At 32.7% G+C, this 21,299-nt stretch overlaps 2 protein-coding genes across 2 annotated transcripts; both read left to right on the top strand.

The window, feature by feature from the left end:
* The first annotated feature begins 6,929 nt into the window (after window positions 1–6,929).
* On the top strand, window positions 6,930–15,776 carry LOC113721263 (uncharacterized). The gene is made up of 3 exons (XM_027245539.2): window positions 6,930–7,844; window positions 9,209–9,748; window positions 15,423–15,776. Exons 1-3 carry the CDS (start codon window positions 7,035–7,037, stop codon window positions 15,519–15,521), a joined length of 1,449 nt encoding a protein of 482 aa, XP_027101340.2. The 5' UTR covers window positions 6,930–7,034; the 3' UTR covers window positions 15,522–15,776.
* Window positions 15,777–18,870: 3,094 nt separating this feature from the next.
* On the top strand, window positions 18,871–19,725 carry LOC140005288 (uncharacterized). The gene has a single exon (XM_072046062.1). It carries the CDS (start codon window positions 18,871–18,873, stop codon window positions 19,723–19,725), a length of 855 nt encoding a protein of 284 aa, XP_071902163.1.
* Window positions 19,726–21,299: the final 1,574 nt, after the last annotated feature.

Here is a 21,299-nt window from a genome sequence, read left to right as displayed (position 1 = left end):
CGCTGTGTTCCCAATGAAAGACCTATACAAAAAAATGTGAATAAAAAACATAAACTCAAAAACTCCAATTATAATTTAATATTATATATTCCAAAAGACCATTACCATGAAAATAACTGATCTTAGGCTTGCAAACCAATATAATGGGATATTCATGTGCAATTTGAGCAAGATATAATCCATTTGTATCGATAAAATCATCCCAAATTGAAAACACAATTGGCATCATTCTACAAAAAAAAAACGATGAATATAAATAAAATTTAATGTAATAATAAAAAATCATACCAAAAAAATTAATTTAACAAAAACATACTATTCATTAATTAAAAGAAACTCCTGAACTCGTATATATCTTCCTCCCAACATAAAAACTTGCATTGGAAGCACCTGAATGACAACACCAAGAATAGCTATAACGACAAACAAAAAATTCTCACTATGATAACAAATATAAACCAATAATTACATAAAAAAGTATCAATAATATTTAGAATACGTATAATTGAGTCTCGCGAATGCCTCAGTGACTCCAAATCTCCAAACCGAGTCAAGTGGTAAACATTATGAATTGGTAGTGCGAGACCTTCATCAACAGTTTGAATAAAAGTATTCGGTCTTAACACCAATTCAAAAGGAACTGATCCAAGCATTATTGAGCCATTAAGGATTCGATGAATAGCAGCATCAACAATGTAATACGTCGAGTACAATTGTAAAGTTTCATTCAAGACATGAATATCATTATAATATGCAACTGCTTGAACCTGATCACCCTACAAAATAAACATCATAAAAATTTCTAAAAAAAAAAAGCAACAAACAAAATATAATACTTACCAAACTATCTGCAAAAACAAATCGTTGATACCTCCGACCCATATTACGACTGTCCCGAATAAGACTTTTTCAACAAGTACTACTCGAAGAACCCATCCATAGATAACATCATTTAACCGATTAACAAACACAACATTCTACTCCATAGTACTAAATCTAAAAGACAATTTCACCTAAATAACAAAGTTACAAATTACGTTTCTTACAAATAAAACTCAACTACTACAATGAAATGATCCTAATACATAATACAATTCACTTATATATATGGAAAAAATATCAAGCATTCATCATACTTGTCACAAATATTCTGAACACTATAATAGATGCCAGCCACATCAAAGAAACTTGGCACCCATGCACCCAATGTATTCAAAAACCCATGCCACCTAGCCAAACAATCACTCTATATTTTATTCGACCTTGCATCCAATATCATATTTCACTCAACCCAACAAATAGAACGTCTGACAACAATTCTCACACACACTACACATGGGCCCCTAAAATTCACAAATGCATTTGCTTAACACAACAAATCCAAAAAATAACTATATCAAGGCAAGGCCACGCTAGGCATGGCCCCAAGCACTAGTATGAAAGAAATAGGCTATCGTTCCTTCCTTTGCAACCCGAAAACAACTCTTCCAATTCATCCGAAAATTTTAGCCACTCCAAAATAAATTCAAGAAAATTAAATAACATCCAAAACATTTCACACCCAAGGTAGAGCAAGACAAGAAAATAATCAATATTTCTGCCACTGGTAAATAAGATACAACATAACATTTCCAAATATTAGATGATAGACACTAGTCCCATTACCAAACAACAGATAGTAGTCATTTTAGATTGAATCACAGTCTAGGAGTTAAGCAAATAGCTCGCCAGATTGTTTAACACAACAAAACTAAGGGTGGAGCTAAATCCACACTCCTAGTGTTAAGAACATGGAAACTTTTTTCAATACAAAACTTATCTTTTATACAGTAAGAGATGTTAAAAAATCAATAATAAATCTTAATTAATTGAAATTATTTGATACCATCATTCTAATTATTGATCCATTAGTGTTTTCTAAAATTATATTTCAATCAACTTTGAAATGCAATATGCCAAAAGGTAAAAGTGTTTTCTAAACACAATTTTAAAAAACAAGAAGAAAATCTCTCATCTCCTCTTACATGATAAAAAGGGATATAAACATTCTCTCCACCAAATAAGAGGAAAAAAATAAATGCCATTAAAGTGAATGAAAAATGTTAGAAAATTTAAGACCATTCATAATGATGTAAATTTTAAATGTAAATTAGCACCATCTATTTTTCATCAAAAAAGGCTTTTTTTTTTGAAAAAGTTTCAACCAAGCCCCACATTTTTTTTTGTCTATTATCACTATCTATACCTACTCTTACTCTAACCTATACTACGGGGTGACCTAATAGGGTCACAGAAAATCAACGGAGACTGAACTACCATAAGACCATACGAGTGCTTTAAGAACCCATATGGATTTTAGGGAAGCCACGTTAAGTGGCAACTTTTTGATGGACGGTAAGGTTTGAATCTTTGACCTTCCATTCTACAAGACATGTGGTGGCCAACTCCTCCGGAGGAGGTTGATTCTACCAAGCCCTACAAATGCTACAAGCTTTTTGGTCAACTTGGTTATAAGAGTTCGAATTTAGATTGTGGAGTTCTGAATTTAGCTCCACTCCAAAACTAATTCTAGGGATAATTTCAGAAATCTCTCCTGAGGTTTCTGACAATTTCACTCGCCTTCCTTGAAGTTTGTAAAATTACACAAACCTCCCATAAGGTTAACGTTTTGATAACAAAGTAAGTCCAATTAGAAAAAATAACATTAAAAAAGTACTTTAAGGAGAGAAATAAAACTTTTATTTCACAAATACCCGTTATACATGTATATAAGTATTATTAGTAAAAGAATAAAAATAATTAAAAGTTAGAAACTGTGACGCCCCGAAAAGAATGAGTTTGAGAACCCGGAAATTTTCTAATTTTCTAGGGTTTATTTTTTTTTAATCGCCCGCCTTTTCTACATTTTCTTGATTAGAAAAATTCCCCAGATAAAGTTTATGAGCAAAGATAGTTTTAAGATGATGTTTCTAGTATCGGATAGTTTTTGAGAAATTAAGAGCGTATTTTGAACGTGGGACCCGCAAGTGTGGTAAATGCATTATATTTTTGACAATTTGTTGGAATTTTGTATTAAGTGATATTATTTTACAAAGTGTTAAGATATTTGTATTGGAGAGACAAAAAGATAAGTTTTAAACCAAAAAGGTGACATGTGTCATCTTCTTATTCAAAGTTGGACTTTGACTAATTTGCATCACCTTTACTAAACCTCAAAAATTGACTAATTTCTCTCCATTTTAAGCTTGTCTTGGCCAAACCTCTTGGAGCAAAAATACAAGAGGAAAGCCTTCAACTCCAACTCCATTTCTTGCTCAATCTTGTGAATCAACCGTTAAACTTTCAAATTCCTCCACAAAAGTCACTTGTTTAGGAAGATTGAAGGTAGTGGTGGAGTGATTAGAGAAGGCAAAGGACTAAGCCATCAACTTTCTTGATACTTCAAGGTTCATGTCTAGCAATCCTTTCTTTGTTCTTGATTATTCTAAATTAGTGACTTGTGATGGCTGAAGAGATGGTTTGATGGGTTATATCTTGAGTTGTGGTGGACTTAATGAAGTTTTATAATTTTTGGAAATTTTTCTGTTTTAATATGAACAGGGTTGTGTGGTTATATATGATGATTGGAAATGATGTTTAAGGACTCTATGAGGTGGAAAAAGTGGTCAATTGCAATCAATTTCTATTTTGGAAGAAATTTCAGAAAATTAGGTTTTGTGAAGGAACATTCTGCCTGAATTTTTAGCTCCTAGTTAGAGGCTGAATTGGCCTTGGCTTAAAACATGAAAGTTGTAGGGAATGGCATTTTAGAGGTGTCTACAAAATTTCAAGTCAATCGGAGTAGTGTAGAATGAGAAAAGTCGAAATTACTATTGCTGTTCTGGTTTTACCCGAATGTAAGAATTGCGCCTGTAATTGGTTGTTTTGGCTGGAATTGCTTCCGAATTGGTTGTTGAGGCCTTCTGATGAAATTTATCCCTATTTCTTAGCTTTCAGCTGGTTTTGGAATTTCTGGATTTGGACTTGGATAGCCTGATTTATGATGTTTCCGCTAGAATGCATTCTGTGAATCTGTTTTTCCGGTTCTGGTGTAGTTTCTTGCATTTTTGACCTGGTTACGCTCGAAACTGGGTTGAGCCCTGTTTCTTAGCTTCGAAATGGTGGGTCCTAAACCTTCATCCGACAATCGTAGCGCCTTTGGTACCATTATCGCAAAATGACGTCAAAACTGTTTTTCTAGTTTTGAGCTTAACTTTCATTTCCGGACTTTTCCCTAGCTTGACTTGTACTAGTGCTGCTTGGAGCTTGCTGAATGACTATTGGATGAACTTGTTGTTGTGTGTGTACCTTTGGGATTGGCTGAGGAAATAATGAAGCCATGATGGCTGGAAAAGTTAGCAAATTCAGGGGAAGTGCTGTCCGAACTTTGAAGGGACTTATTTGCATTGAGTTTGTGATTTAAGACTTGGATTTGAGCAAGGCAATGATATATGATGGATGGTTTCTGAGCCACGGAGGTGAGTGACCCTAAACTATTTCCAAAGTACTTGTGAAATGCTTCTTGCATTATTTATTCGATTGCATATCATGCGTGCTTGCATGTGGATTCATGACATGATTTGACTTCAATGAGTTCTGGGAAAGTCTAGTGCTGGACACCAACGTCTCCACCTTGTTTATGGTTCATGTTCATGTTTATCTGGAGCTCAAAAAGGGGCTCTCTCTCAATGTTAATGTTAAATGATCTATTTGAGCGTTGGGTGTTCAAGTGCAATGATTTCACCGGCTCATAAGAGTAATAAACGTACATTTGATCTCTGAATCATGACATCATCGAAATGATCGAAATGCATTATTGTGAAATATATTTGATTTCTGATTTTACTGGTTACTCGCTGAGCTTCTAGCTCACCCCAAAACTATTTTATTCCCCTCCACAGGGCTCGTGGCGAAGGAAGGCTTGTTGTGATTTTATTGTTGGGGAATTCCTCTTGTATAAGAATTGGGATCATGGATCAGAGTGGCGCAGTGGAAGCGTGGACGCTTCGCTTTTGATATGTAAATGTTGGAACATTTGAGTTATATTTGAGATTTATCTTGTATTTATTTGAGGACTGTAGTGAACTACTGAGTCCCGGCGAGAGCTGGGCAGGCGGTCCGCCGAACCCTCTGGTTCGCTTTAGGGGGAGGTGGGACCGTCACAGAAACAATTAATATACACATTTAACCACTCAAAAAAGTTCATATTTAATAAATTAGACATCATAAATAAGCAACAAAACTACACTAATAATTACAAGATTTAGCAAAATAGAGTAGTTGTCTCTTTTAACATGATGTTTTCTATGATTCTTGTGATTTTGAATAGAAAAATTTTCAAATTTGTATTTCTTTTCCCTCCTTTCTCCCTTATTTCCTTGAAATTAATGTACAATTGTCTCCTTTATTTCCATAAAATAACTTTACAATTGTCACAGTTTTAAGAGTTTCAAAGAAAATTGAAAGAAAGGAAAAGAAAGATAAAATTTGAAAAATTTTCTGTTCAAAATCATGAGAATCATAGCAAACATGATGTTAAAAAAGATGATTAGTCTATTTTGCTGAATCTCATTTTGTTGCTTATTTGTGTTGTTTAATTTATTAAATATGAATTTTTTTAAGTGATTAAATGTGTGTGTTAATTGTTTCTAACTTTTAATTATTTTTATTCTTTTATTAATACGACTTATATACATACATAAGGGGTATTTATGGAATAAAGTTTCATATCCCTACTTAAAGTACTTTTTTAATATTACTTTTTCTAATTAGACTAACTTTATTATGAAAATATTAACCTTAGGGAAGGTTTGTGAAATTTTATAAAATTCAGGGGAGGCTAGTGAAATTATTAGAAACTCAGGAGAGGTTTTTGAAATTATCCCCTAATTCTAAGCATGTAAAAGAATATTTCAGTCCCAACTAAAGAAAAGATAATTACTTCATATTCATATTTGACAAGTCTTAATTGGCAATCCAAAGCTACCACTCACGTCTACCAATCTACCGCAGTATCCATTACTAATTGTGAATTATCAGAGAAAAGGATTTTCTTTTTGTCAATCTTTTTGTTCCTTTTATAATTATGTCCCTTTACTTTCTTCCTTATTTATTTTAGTCACCACATGATATGCATGTGATCCCCCACCCCACCACCCCCACCCCCAACAAAAAAAAAAAAGTGAGAGGGTAAATTTGTTATACTAAATTATCTATTGGCGCCAAAATGCTAAAATCGTCAAAGGCTAAAAGATTTTGACCGTATAATTGTCTTTACATATTTGAAAAAGATAGAATTTACTATATGCCAAACATGAATTGCATATTTCGTGAACATGGGGGTTGAAATAAAACCAATCTCTAATTACAAGGGGTCACAATGTATTTAAGCCTTAATTATACGTCCTGTATAAAGTAAGATATCCAGTTACTCAGAAAATCCTTCCACACCAGTCTTTTTCCCGCTGGAAAAAGCATGTCAATGGTTTTGTGTAGCCATGAGAACATGTACAAATTGGAATTGAAGTTCGGTTCAGATGCAGCAAGAAACTCTATCTAATAATTCAATACAGGCATGTCACACCTCTAAATTAATTGGATGTTCATGCCAACCAAAAGTATTCTCATATATTGTTTGATAAATTTTGAACTTGCCGAGTTATTTTATTAAAGGGTTCATGACAAGCTTATTGTCATGTTCTGACGATGCAAGAAAGGGAGATCGGATGACGGATTATTTACATTTATGGGATATATCCAGATGCTCTTGTGGAATATGTGCCATTTGACTGGAAATTGTAAGGAAATTGTAAGATTCATGAATCATGAGAATTAATAAAACAGCAGACTTTGAAAAGTAAAGTAACGTAAAATAGTCAATCAGTCAGATAGACAAGTTTCCTTGGTAGCTGTTTTCCTATCTTCTGGCCGCGAGAAATGGGAAGTTTCTCAAAAAAGAGCCACATTTGATGAAACATTCAAGTTAACTTCTGAAGATGTCATCTGCAGCTGCATCATTCAAATTTCATGCAATGACAGAAAAACTAGGAATATGCAAAGCACTGCTAGTTTCAGGTCTTCTTCTTTGGGTGATCTTTGTGCTCTTTTTCAAGGATCCAAGATGCTCAAATTCTAAATCCTTTCCTCTATTGAGAACAGAAACAGCTTCTTCTTCCAACTCAACATCTACTGATACTCCTAGTCCTACTACTCTCAAACATATTGCCTTCGGACTTCAAAGTTCTGAGAAAACTTACCACTTTAGAAGGGCTTATATTGAGGCCTGGTGGAGACCCAAAAAAACAAAGGGTTATGTCTATCTTGATAGGCCTCCCACAGGGAATCTCCTCCCATGGTCGCGGAAATCTCCTCCTTATAGAATCAACGATGATCTCAGCAAATTGTTCCAGGTAGTCAGACCGAAGGATCCTGTTATGCCTCGAATGGTACATGGGATTTTGGAGTTATTTCGTGAAGAGCACGAGGGGGTCAGATGGATAGTCATGGGAGATGACGATACTATTTTTTTCGTCGATAATTTAGTGGATGTTCTCTCAAAATATGATCACACAAAGTACTTCTACATAGGGTATCCATCCGAATTTGTTTTGTCAAATTACTGGTATAGTTTTAACCAGGCATTTGGTGGAAGTGGGATCATTCTCAGTTATCCTCTAGCAAAAGCATTAGTGCAAGATATGGATCGTTGCCTTAAAACATATGCAAGTCTTTCAGCTGATCTAATGACCATGAGATGTCTAGCTGACATCGGGGCTGATCTTACTCCCCAGAAAGGTTTCCACCAGGTAAGTTTGCCTCTCTACACTTTTTGGTTAATGACTTCTTCATTGGATTGCACTCTAGGATCATCAAATCTCCATGCCCCTTACATGCACATTAAAGAAAATTAAGGGGCTGTTTGTTTGGACTGAAAATATTTTCCAGAAAATATTTTCAGGAAATTCTGGTGTTTGGCAGCCAAAAAGATTGGGAAAATTTTTTTCCGTGGAAAATCTTTTACGCAATCAGGAGTAAAATGACTTCTGCATCTGTTGTACTGAAGTTGTTTTCCAATAACTCTTAGAGTTCATCAACCTCACGATCCCTTTAACAAGAAAAAATTTGAGAGCTCATCAGTCTCATGATCCTTTACTAAACCGAAAATTTTCAGATCATGACTGAAAATTATCTATTGTGCCTAACCTAGACCCACAGCCACCTCCCCCACCACCACCACAAAGACGCCTCCCCATCTTCCTTATCTTTCTTAGTATTGTTTGTAAGCATCAGTGAAGTGCTTCATCTGATAGAACTCTGTCAATGATAAGGATCTCACTCTTTGATGCAATTTCCATTGACATAGCGATTAGGTAATTAGTATGATCTGTAATGGTCATGGGTTTGCGATATTATGGATTTCCTGATCATGGAGCGTGATCTAATTTTTCGGAATTTGAAGTATTTGGATTGGGTGATGAATTGATATAGGCGTGGATGGGAATTCTGGTCGTTGGGTGGAAGGAAACTAACGAATCCTTGAGGGGAGCATTCTCTGTGGGTTTTTGTCTTCAAGGACTATTTTTCAAAAGTGCACCAAACACCTAAAAAATGAAGGGAAATAATTTTTTTCCTATGAAGATGATTTTCACTGTTGGGAAAATATTTTACACTGAAACAAATGGACCCTAAAAAAAAAACCATTTTCTTCAGTAGTCTTGTTTTTAATTTTTGTTAATGTTTTTTCAGATACTTACCAAGCAAGTTATTGAAAGTTTAGTTCTTGCACTATTCCAACATGGAGAGGGCATACCCTAATAATTTATTGTTGTCCCTACTCATTATTGTGTATCATGCATGGGCGGAACTACCCCGCGACCCTCCAATTATTAAAAGCTTAAGTTTTTCCCCCTTCAAAAGTGGGAAATTTTAAAAATTTACTGTATAAATTTAAACTTTTGCTGTCACCAAGAATAAAAAATATTTAAATTATATACTTAAGTTTTAGTTGAATTAGAATTCGTCCCCTCAATGGAAAATTTTTTTTCTTTTTTATGTTTATGGTATCAAGTTCAATTATTCTATCACAACAAATATCCAATGAAGTCATGCTCACGGATATTCAAGTAATTAACTTCATTAAGGATAATTAATACTGGATTTTGTCGTGCAGATAGATTTGCGAGGCGATTTATCGGGTTTCTTGTCATCTCATCCTAAAGATTTAGTATTGTCCCTTCACCACATTGACGCAGTAGATCCATATTTCCCCACAATGGATCGTGCTAAATCCACAAACCATCTAATGAAAGCCGCAAATGTTGATCAATCGCGCTTATTTCAACAAACCGTTTGCCACCACAGGCAAAACAACTGGTCTTTTTCCATATCTTGGGGCTACTCCACTCATATCTATGAGAAAATAATGGCTCGAAGTTGGCTAAGAATGCCCATTGAAACATTCAAGACATGGCAAAAAAGTCCAAATCGGCCACATTACATGTTCAATGTTAGAAGACCATTTGGTGACCCTTGTGAGGCTCCTCACGTTTTCTTCTTCCAATCTGTAAAGAAAATCTCCAGAAATGAAATTCTCACAGTCTATTCAAGATCAGCATCCCGGAATTTGCCTGCTTGTGCTTCAAGTGGCAATCATTCTGCTGAGCATGTATCCGAGATACATGTGTTCTCACCGGCAACCAAGCGTACTGAGGTTAGTTAATTATTATTGGATTAAACTTCATTATTTATTTATTTCTGCAAGCATTTCTTTAATGGTGTTATTTACAAGTCAACTATAAAAAGTGATAACACTATAATTTATATTACATGGCAAAAAATATTAATTATCTGTAAGATTTTACATTATAAACAAAACCCTCTAAATTCTAGTTACTTTACCTATTAACTTCTTTAGATTTTCTTTTCGATAACCATTTTTTGGATAGAGTTTGATTTGAAGAACTCATTATACATGTGATTATACATGATAAGAGTAGATATTTTCCCGTGAAGAGTTTGCGCTGACAATGTAATTAAAGATACTAGAGTGAATGACACAAAATATCGCTCAACTATTTAGGGTTCTCTATTTTTTTTGGCCACTAAACTTTTTTATTTAGTCAAAATGGTTATTCAACTAATTAAAACATACTTTTTTTCTTTTATAAATTCTTAATAGCTAACTAATCAAAACTTTTTTTACTAGTTAAACAACTATTTTGCCTAAATGAAAGTTTAGTGACCAAAAAAAGAAATTCTAAATAGTTTATTTGCTCTAGACAAATATTTGTTTGAAATTTATTTTGATGAGGGCTGACATGTATGACGTTAGATGGCCTCATAGGGGTTCATGCATACTAGATTGTTGTATGTGCTTGAAATTTTCAAAATTCCACGGGTACGTAATCTGTCCATAATAGTTTTGCCTAGGCGCGTTCTCCAGAAATTTGTCAATGTGGCATCTTAATCCCCTCTCTCACGTAACCATATATCCAGGTCAACATAGGCTTCCTACCAAAGAAATTCCACTTTTAATAGCAAAATACTGAATAAAAAACACAGAAGAAGATATCAATTAGGATTAAGTACCAGTTGCTTTCAACAGAATCCGACAAACACGCAACAACGTTTGATAGGATACGTTTCCTACTACATATTCTACAAAACAACCAATACTAAGCTTGTATCTTACATTAGTTAATTGACTAAAGACAAACATCAACTAGGTTCCAGCTGGAAAAAATTCATTTAAATTTATTAATTTACTATTGCAAAAATGGATCGGAAATATGCCCATAAATATGGATGACCTAATTCTCCATTCTCCTCTAAAAGTAATGATACAGATCATGAATTCTTAACACCTCGGAATTTGTATGAATTCTTCATTTTGCACTCTAATTTTAATTTTCAATACTTTGCACCATAAATTCTCAATTTTGGATAATTTGGACTCTAAACTCTCATGTATGTTCCATTTAAATTCAATCAATGACAATTTTAGTAAAACTAATGATATAGAGGACCCAGCAAATCAATAACAATGTACCAAAGGTGGTCAAAATGTATCAAGATACTATCTTTTAGCTCATTAATTTGCTCACAATATTAGTGACTGAAACCATATAAATCAATGACAACATGCTGAAAGTGATAAAGAAAAACTAAGGGATTGTAGTTAGAATAAAATGGTATATTTTCATTAATCTTCACAATTCTTTGTCTCATTAATTTTGCAAAAGTGATTATTGATCTGATTTAAGTAGGACAAAAAACTTGTGAGTTTAAGGTTTAAAGTGTCCAAAATTAAAATTTATAGTGCAAAGTGGGAAAATGATACAAGTTTAAGGATGCAAAGTGATGTTAGTCCTAATTTTTTATACATCACCCAGCATATAACTTCCAACATAGACTCATGATGTGGTATTTATTTTCCTTTTCCATCCTTATAAAATGATGTGGTATTTAGTTTCCTTTCCCATCCTTGTAAAGAGATGACGTGGCAATTGCTATATTTAATAAAATTTGTTTTAATGGAATTTAATCATCTCCTTCATTATTTACAATCTTATCTTAATATTTCCTAGAGAACCTCTTTAACATATGCAAATAAGAATCTAGCTAAATTAGATTCTGTTTGTAATCAATGTTTCACCAAGATAAAAATCAAAGCCATGGAAAAATGTCTTATTCAGTATTTCTACTGTCAATTTATCCATCCGCATAATCTTAAACTCTAGCTAATTTAAATGACTAAAATTTTAAAAAGAAACTAATATTGAAGATTGATCATTTAGCCAATCAAGATAAAGTTGTTAAGTATGTGACTACTATCGTTTCTATAGTTTCAATATCTACGTGTTCCTTCAAAAAAAAAAAAAAAAAAAATCAACGTGTTTAACATTTCTCAAATTTGAATTTTATGATTCCTTACATTTAAAACGATATATTTGTGTCCCATTATTATTATTATTATTATTATATATATATGTATATTCCCTTAGAAAAGTAAAATGTACCAAATTGGTCTTGAAATCTAATTCATATCACTTTTCTCTTTGAAGTTGTCAAAGACTCACATTTGATGAATTTTAAGCAGCCAAAAATGTCAAATAGAAAACTTTGACCCGCCCACGTGCTCCGAGTTGCTTGAACCTAAGCCGCCTTCTAGTTGATTGCGATGTATCGAATCAAGTGGCTGGATAAGAATTCTTTATTTGACCTTTTTGCCTCCTTGAATTCCATTACATAGGTGAAAAATGATCAGAAAGAACAGTTCCATACCAACTTGGTGCATCTCTGTTTGTGATGAATGTAACATATCATTTTAAAAGTGCGAGGAAAAAAAAGTCATACGGTAAAGGGATAATTGGAGAAACCTCCCTTGAGGTTTTCAACAATTTCATTTAGCGCTCGCGACCTTTTAAAAATTACACTTATCTCTCTTGTCATTTAAAATGATAATACTAATATTAAATATTTTAATGAAATTCCCTTGTTTGGTATGTTTATACTTAAAATAACTTTTAAAATTATTTTTTATTATTTTTCCTTCTTATTTCTCTTTTTTTTTTTAAATTTTTTGCTAATAAAATTATAGAACTACCATTATTACCTCTAGTTTCTATTGTAACCAAATGTTGAATTAGTGATTTTTTTGATGAATCAACTTTATATGGAATCCAATGTTTTTGCTGATTTTTGTTTGCTATTTTTGGTATTAAAATTAACAATAAATCAAAAGGAAGTGGCCCAAAATCACTATTAAATCATGATAATCCCATTACTCGAAATTCATAAACTCTAAATGAATTATTTCAATATTTTTTTCTATCTTATAAATTTAAATTCATAATAAAATACCATAAAAAATATTCTATCAAAGTGATAAAATTATTATTACAGTTGTTTATCAAATAGTAGGTATGGACATAAAAAAATTATCACCTTTTCTTATAATTATACTAAATAATCTCATAATTGTATAGGAAAGTAAATTAAAACTCATTACACAAGGGCATTTTTGGGTATTCATTTAAAAAATTGACCAAGTCAATATTATTTTAAGGTTCTGTTATTAAAACTATAAAATCAAGGGACATAGGTGTAATTTTTTAAATCTCAGGGGAGCTTAGTGAAATTGTTAGAAACCTTAGAGGAGATTTCTGAAATTTTCCCTATGGTGTAAAACGTAAGGCATGTTTTGTGCAGTTTTCTCAATTTGGTATATCAAGTTATACGGCTAGATTAAGATTCATGAGTTGACCTTTTTGTCCCCATGAATTTCGTTACATGTACGTCTTGTGATGGCTCTAGTTAAAAAATGATCAGAAAAACAGTTTCATACCAACTTAGTGCATTTCATGTTCCCGAGGAATGTAGCTAAGTCGTTATAAAAGTTTGGGAGAGAAAATCAAACTGCAAAACATATATAAGAGGCGTTTTGTGCAATATTCCAGAATGCTATCATAACTCGTATACCATTTCACATGGCGTGAGGTTATCTAATTATCACTACAAATTAAGATTACCTGAAACCCGAATATTAGAGTTTAAATATGTAAGGGATCAAATTCTTTCATGTAAGAGAGCAAAATAAGATCATTTGCAAACATGAAGGACCGCTGTTTCAATTTGTCAAAAAAAAAAAAAAACCTTTTGTCTAGATATTAGTGGATTAATATGTTTCTTGTTTGCTGGATAGAAGAATTAAATATATCAAAATTTTAACATTAAAGAAAATGTTTTCTTGAAGTTTCATGATAAAGTTATTAATTTAACCAGTGACTTTTGTTATGAAATTTCCTAATAAACTTTAATAAGGTATATATGTCGTGCACAAATTTTTTTTGGTAGGAAAAAATAAATATCTATTGCTTCTGTTGATTGTTTTCACAGTTTCTGCCAATAATCATTATTCGTTTGCTTCTTTTATTATCAAAAGAGCTGACTACTGTAGAAGTATTTCATTTTAGAAAGGTTATATGGGTTATAACTTAAGTTAAGTTATAAATAAATGCACAATACCATGTGAGAACCAAAATATAGAAAAAGCTGAGTGTACAAACTGCAACTGGTTCATCTTTATTTGAACTAATTAGTTTTTTAAACTAACGTGTAATCCAATGTCTGATCTAAAAGAAAGTTCCATGAAAGCTTATTCTTGCTTAGAAAAATTTTAGGGGATAATTTTAGAAACCTCCCTTGAGGTTTTTGACAATTTTACTAGTCTCCCCTAAAGTTTGTAAAATGACACAAACCTCCCTTGAGGTTAAGGTTTGATAACAAAATTAGTCCAATTAAAAAAAGTAACATTAAAAAAGTACTTTAAGGAGAAAGATGAAACTTTTATTTCATAAATACCCCTTATACATGAATATAAGTTATATTAGTAAAAAAAATAAAAACAATTAAAAGTCAGAAACAATTAATACACACATTTTACTACTTAAAAAGTTCATATTTACTAAATTAGACAACATAAATAAGCAACAAAACTATGCTAATAATCACAAGATTCAACAAAATAGAATAGTCATCTCTTTCCTTGTATTCTTCTGAATGTTTTAATAAATTGTAGTGCTGGCACCCCACCCCTTCCCTGTGAATGGGACTTTGCCATTAAAAAAAAAAAAAGAAAAAATTTTTGAAATTTGCCTTTTTTTTTTTTCCTCCTTCCTCCATTAGATATATCAATTGATGTTATTTTGTATATACAAGTTATCATCCATCATTAAAGAAAATTTCAGTAGTTATTTTTATTAATTAGTTATTAATAGTTAATTAGTGCTCTAATTACTTAATCTTAGATATTAGTAAAGGAGAATGGAGGGAAAAAAAGGCAAAATTATTTTTTCTATTCAAAATCACAAGAATCATAGCAAACATTATGTTAAAAGAGATGACTACTGTTTTGTTAAATCTTGTGATCATTAGTGTAGTTTTGTTGCTTATTTGTGTTATTTAATTTTTTAATTGTGAACTTTTTGAGCAGTAAAATATGTGTATTAATTAACTTTAACTTTTAATTATTTTTATTCTTTTACTAATACAACTTATATACATGTATAAGGAGTATTTATGGAACAAAAGTTTCATCTCTCTCCTTAAAGTACTTTTTTAATATTACTTTTTCTAATTGGACTAATTTTGTTATCAAAACCTTAACCTCAGGAGAGGTTTGTATAATTTTACAAATTTCAGGGGAGGCTAGTGAAATTATCCCAAATTTTAGAGCGAAAAAAATGCCAACATCACAATCAAAGTATTATTCTTAAATATTTTTAGTAGAACCAAAAAAGATTTTATTGTACATCTTAATAAATGAGTCTAATATCTGATGAAAACTGTACATATCATATTTCTTATTTTTTTTTATTTCACAGATCCATATATCGGAGTGCTGTGATATTGTCCGCGTTGACAACACGGGCAAAGCAGAGGTGAAATTCAGGGAATGCATGGCAGATGAGATTATTGCCTAAAGCTGATACGAGTCTTAAGATGGAAATCAAATTTTGGTTCTTTCTTCTCCACTAGAAAGTTGTACAATATCGCGGATATAGAAATATAGACTACTGAAATTTTTATACACAATTGCTGTAGAAAAGTCTATCTTTTGTAACATGTATTGTTAATAGACAATAATAACTATTTCCTTGTACAAATGCAACCAAAAAAAAAAAAAAGTTTTTTGAATGAATAAAATCTTAGTCACAAAATGCCCCTAGGATTTTACATTTTCTATTTTGCACTCTTTAGTTTGTTATTGGTTTAACATGCCCCATAAGATTCTAATATGCAATCCACTCAACTAAACGACTTCAAATTGAATCCAGTTTTGGCATGTGAAATTAAACATTCTGCAAAATAAGATTAACTTTGCACTCAATGAAATCAAAGAAACTAGATTTTAACCTATTCATTAAATCACAAATACATATTTATTCAGCAAAAGGGTAGACAACATTTGCCCAAAATTTTCTTAATATTGGGAGCTTTAGGTTGTAGATAATTTAATTTTGTTTATTGTTTTAGTTATAGATAATCTTATTAGATCATATCGACACAAGTGTTGGCGGATGCTCATTAGTCTACTCATCAATGGCTGGATGAAGGGCCACTAAACACCATGCCCTTGTATCCAATTTTCACAAAGAAATGAATGTATTCTTTTCACTGAAGGGTCACCGCACACCATGCCACGGTATCTAATTTTGACCTCGAAAATACATGTATTGTTTTCTTTTCTCAAGGCTATCAAGGCTGAAGTCATACAATCTATTTCCAGGTTTCCAGTTGTCAAGGTTGATCAATTAAGTTGAACAATCAATTTCCATCAAGATATTTAAGTCAAACTACCAAGTTGTCAATCCGTTTCCGTGAACACATTTCTCAATCATTTTTTTACCTTATATATATCAAATCGGTATAATATATATTTTACAAAAACTTCAAAAAATTGCAATCCAAACACAACTTAAAATTTTGACAAGACACAAAGGTTCGTGAGGAAGGCGTGGCTATACAAAATTCATAGACGTATTTAATTGTTGTTTCTGCATCAAGATTCTCCACAGAACTCGACAAGTGGAACAAGGGACCTCAAGGTTTGAACCTAGCCATATACCCTCCATAATGTACCTCGAGAAGCCGTTTAGGATTCTTAATTAGGGTAGCTATTATAGTTTTGTTTAGAATTTCTATTTGTTTTTATTTATTTTCTAGTCATATTAGTGTTGTGCGTTAAGTTCTTAACCATATTGATAGGGTATTAAGCTGGAGTCTCTTTTTTTTTGTCGCAACGATAATATTTTTATAACTTAATTCGTCCTATTTTACAGAAAAAGGGAGCATAAAGAGGTTGGGCTAGCAGATATACTGATTAAACCAAAATGGATATTCTGACATCTTCTTTCAATTTTTTTTTTTTCACTTTAAATGAGGTTTGAACCCTGACCTTGAGTAGTGTTAAACCGGAGACTCCAGCACCAGGGAAGTAAAGTTAATTCGGGAGTGAAGGGTTACCAGCTGCCAAATCAGCACCGACTCCCATAGGTAAAGATTGCTTGCGTCAATTGGTCGAGCTAGTTGGCCACTAACCGTGAAGTGTTAGGGATTCAAGTGCAGAACACACAATTTTTAAGATATCAAATACATAATAATTTAATGATAAATAAGGTATAAATATAAAAGATAAACAATACATAAAATTTAATGTGGTTCGACTCCACCATTGAGCCTACGTTCATGGAGAGAAACTCATTATTTATTATGAGAGGAAAACCCTATATAAGAATATAATTTGAACCCAAATCCAACTCTTGTATACTATCTTTCATCTTCCAAGAACCCCCTCTCATCTCATGTATAAGGTTATATGTCGCCTTTTATGTGCTCTTGTGTGTCCCTTATGTAATATGCCAACCTTTTTATTTATAGAGAATATTATTTGATCAAAATTCAAATAACAACAAGAAACTAGTACTGATTCTTAGACTTGTACAGAATAGAAAATAACTTCTAAATTCTAAACAAATTAAAAAATTCCTTGGTTACTATTTCAAATAACTAAAACTAATTAAAAAACACTAGTTACTTCTACATAAAATAAGAAACCTGTCCATAAGTGATTAAGCCAATTTCCTAACACGAAGGTATTGCCAGCTCTGATGGTCCATCCTCTTTGGTTCAAATCGAACCCCAGGCCAGCCCACAACGGTTAGCTACACGAGTTTCATGGCAATCGAAGCCATGATGGCTAGTCCATTCATTCTTAAGTATCTTGCATGCCTTTCTTCCCCGTGTCTTCTACGTCATTTCCTTGTAGTTGTTTGTCGAGGTTACCTTGAAGTTGAAGCCATGCACAAATTACAATATTGACAAATCAACTTTTTGGATGGTGTAGTTTTGGATATTTATATAAAATTTTATTATAATTTATTGTAAAAGTTGTAAAAAAAAACTTTTATTTATTTGAGGTTTTGAAGAATTTTTTTTCTTTTTTTTTCCTTCTTTCCACTCTTCTTCTTCCTCCCCACATCCCTAAGGTTGGCAACCACTCCACTCACCCCTCTTGCTTTTTGTGTTTTTTTTTTTTTTTGATGGCTAAATAGCATCTCAAAAGTTAATATATTTGCAGCTAAAGTTGATCAAAATTCAAGTGCGTATCTAAACATTGACCATTTTAATTATGTCGATCTCTTTATGTGGATTCCAGTTACTTCACATATATTATATAATCACATGCTGTTGCTTAAGAATTTTGTTCGAGCTATTGCATGTGTCATATTAGCACCTCTTAGTTGTTCCATAAGTATTTTTAGAAGACGTAATTTAAACATTTTCGGTGAAACTCTGGACAAAAAGAATATTTAACCAATTTAGCTATCAATGCAAGTAAAAAATTTGCTATTTCTGTATAGCTTGCACCTTTCCTTGGGATCTAATAAAACAATATTTAATTGTATTGGAAGAATTGATAGATCCGTTCATTCCGCAATTGGTCAGTGACTTTGTATAGTATTATAGTTGCATGATACGTCTAATTCAAGAATAAGGAATAATGTTTTGAAAGTGAAATAGAAACATAATTACCATAACAACAAAGAAAAATCTAATTAATCCTTCTTCCTTTTTGTTACAAGTGTAAAAACCACTTTATCATTCTTTTACTCAAAAGGGATTGAGTTAGCCAACTGAAGACTATTAATGAGGCTTAGTAAACCAACCTTAAATACTAGTACAATCTATTGGAACAATGCATCACATTCCATAGTTCACATGTTCCTCTTTTGGTTTGTGTATTCTAGGACAAAAATTCAATAGCTCTAAATGGCGTCAACAGCAGGGGCCAACGTTTCAGAGTTCAAAGAAAAAGTAAATTTGTGGTCAGACAATTTTGTAGTCAGAAACCTCTGCAGAGTATTTGTGATTTCAGGTCTAATAATTTTTGCCATTCTTGTTTTGTTTTTCAATGATCCAACATGTAAGGCTTCAGGGTTTTTGTCAACCTGGAAAATAAGCCCTTCATCTTCACAACCTGCATCTACTGTTGACGATGATGTTCCCACAAATGTTAGTCACCTAGCGTTTGGTCTCCAAGGCTCTGAGAAAACATACCACTTCAGAAAGGCTTACTTGGAGGCTTGGTGGAGACCAAACATAACAAGGGGATACGTTTACATTGATAGAGAACCTACAGCAGATCTTCTTCCATGGTCTCCAAAGTCTCCTCAGTATCGAATGAATGATGATCTCAGCAAATTGATTCAAGAAATCAGGCCGAGAAGTGCTCTCATGCCTCGAATGGTACATGGGATATTGGAATTGTTTCGTGAGGAACATGAAGGCATAAGGTGGATAATCATGGGCGATGATGATACAATGTTTTTTGTAGATAATCTGGTTCATGTTCTTTCGAAGTATGATCATACAAAGTACTACTACATTGGGTATCCATCTGAATTTGTTTTGTCCAATTATTGGTTCAATTTTAACCAGGCATTTGGTGGAGGTGGGATTATTCTTAGTTACCCTTTGGCAAAAGCACTTGTAAGAGATATGGATCGCTGCCTCAGGAAATATTCAGACCTTTCGGCTGATCTAATGACTATGGCCTGTTTAGCTGATATTGGAGCTAATTTAACACCCCATAAAGGTGTTCATCAGGTAAATTTTCTTTCATAAGCATTCCTCCAATTTTTTATTACAGCTAATTTCATGGATATATACATCTTTCGTTTTGCTATTTGCATTTTTTTTTATCAGCTGCACTTATCTTTTATTCTAATCTTGATTTTTTTAATCAAATGCCAATAAATGTATAATTTATAATATTCACAGTAATAATTTTTCATTGCAGAACGACTTAAGAGGTGATTATTCAGGTTTCTTATCATCCCATCCCAAAGAGCTCGTCTTGTCTATACACCACTGGGATGTGTTAGATCCAATATTCCCTAAAAAAGATAGATTTCAATCAGCGCAGCACCTCATGAAAGCAGGAAATGTCGATCAATCACGCCTGTTTCAGCAAACAATTTGCCACCATAGACCAACCAACTGGACATTTTCCGTTTCCTGGGGATATTCTGCCCATATTTATGAAAAAGTGATGGCCAGAAGTTGGCTGATGACCCCAATTGAAACGTTCCAGGGATGGTCAAGGAGCAACAAGCCACCACTTTTCATGTTTAACACCAGACGCCCGTTTGGTGATCCTTGTGAAGCTCCTCACGTCTTTTTCTTCGAGTCAATAAAGGAAACATCAAACAACGAAATTCTTACCGTCTATGCAAGATCAGCACCTCGAAATTTACCGGCTTGTCCTGCAAGTGGTAACCATTCTGCTGAATTTGTCTCACAGGTTCACGTTTTCTCACCAGCAACCAAGCGGCCTGAGGTAAGTTAAAAAGTTAAAACAATGAAATACACCTGCATTTCTGTGGATTTTTTTAATATTCTGGAAGATCTTCTGAACTGGTAGATTTAAGTAGAAAGTAATATAGTAAAATTATTTCAAGAAATTAATCATTTTGAAGCAACTATTTCAGCAGTTTTGGTTAAAAAATCGTTCGCAACCCACTCAAGATTAGCCTTAAATGTAAGAATTTCCACTTTATATCTGTACTTATTTTTCTGTTTAATTTACATATATTTTAATAGTACCTATTTGGCTTTGGTCCCTATTTGGTTTCTATTTAATTGAGCGCACCGTCAACTTTGGGGTTTCTATTAAAATAATGGAGGAAGTTTATTCTCCTTCTTTCGAACAGGAACGTGAAAATACAGAAGATTAAGAAATAACAACTCCAGTTTTTTTTTTTGGAAAATCTTATATATAGGAGAGGGATGCCAGATCAAAGTTTAGTAATCATGAAATAAAGTGAAGAGGATTAAAGCCTAATCTCCATTACAAAAAGCACAAATTAAAAAAAATTAAGCATGGAGTATTACTCCTTTGCAATGTAAGACCTAACTGAGGGAATAATAGCTCTATTTGGTTTATTAATACACGATCTAACTCATTTATAATTCTATCACTATAAAAATGTGAAAAGATGAAGAGTATTCCCGTATAAGTAGATCATTTTACAAACAAGAGAAAAATAATTAACTTAACATTCTTTTCTTTTCTTTTCTTTTCTTTTCTTTTTTCAGGTTCAAAGGGCAGAATGTTGCGATGTCCTCAGTGTAAAGGGCTCTGGGAAAGCAGATGTCCAGCTTAGAGAATGTAAGATAGATGAGATCATAGCTTGATG

This window comes from Coffea arabica, chromosome 1c (genome assembly GCF_036785885.1).
Source record: "Coffea arabica cultivar ET-39 chromosome 1c, Coffea Arabica ET-39 HiFi, whole genome shotgun sequence".
NCBI lineage: Eukaryota > Viridiplantae > Streptophyta > Magnoliopsida > Gentianales > Rubiaceae > Coffea > Coffea arabica.
Note: the sequence above shows the minus strand (reverse complement) of the source record. Positions and strands in the feature narration are given on the sequence as shown.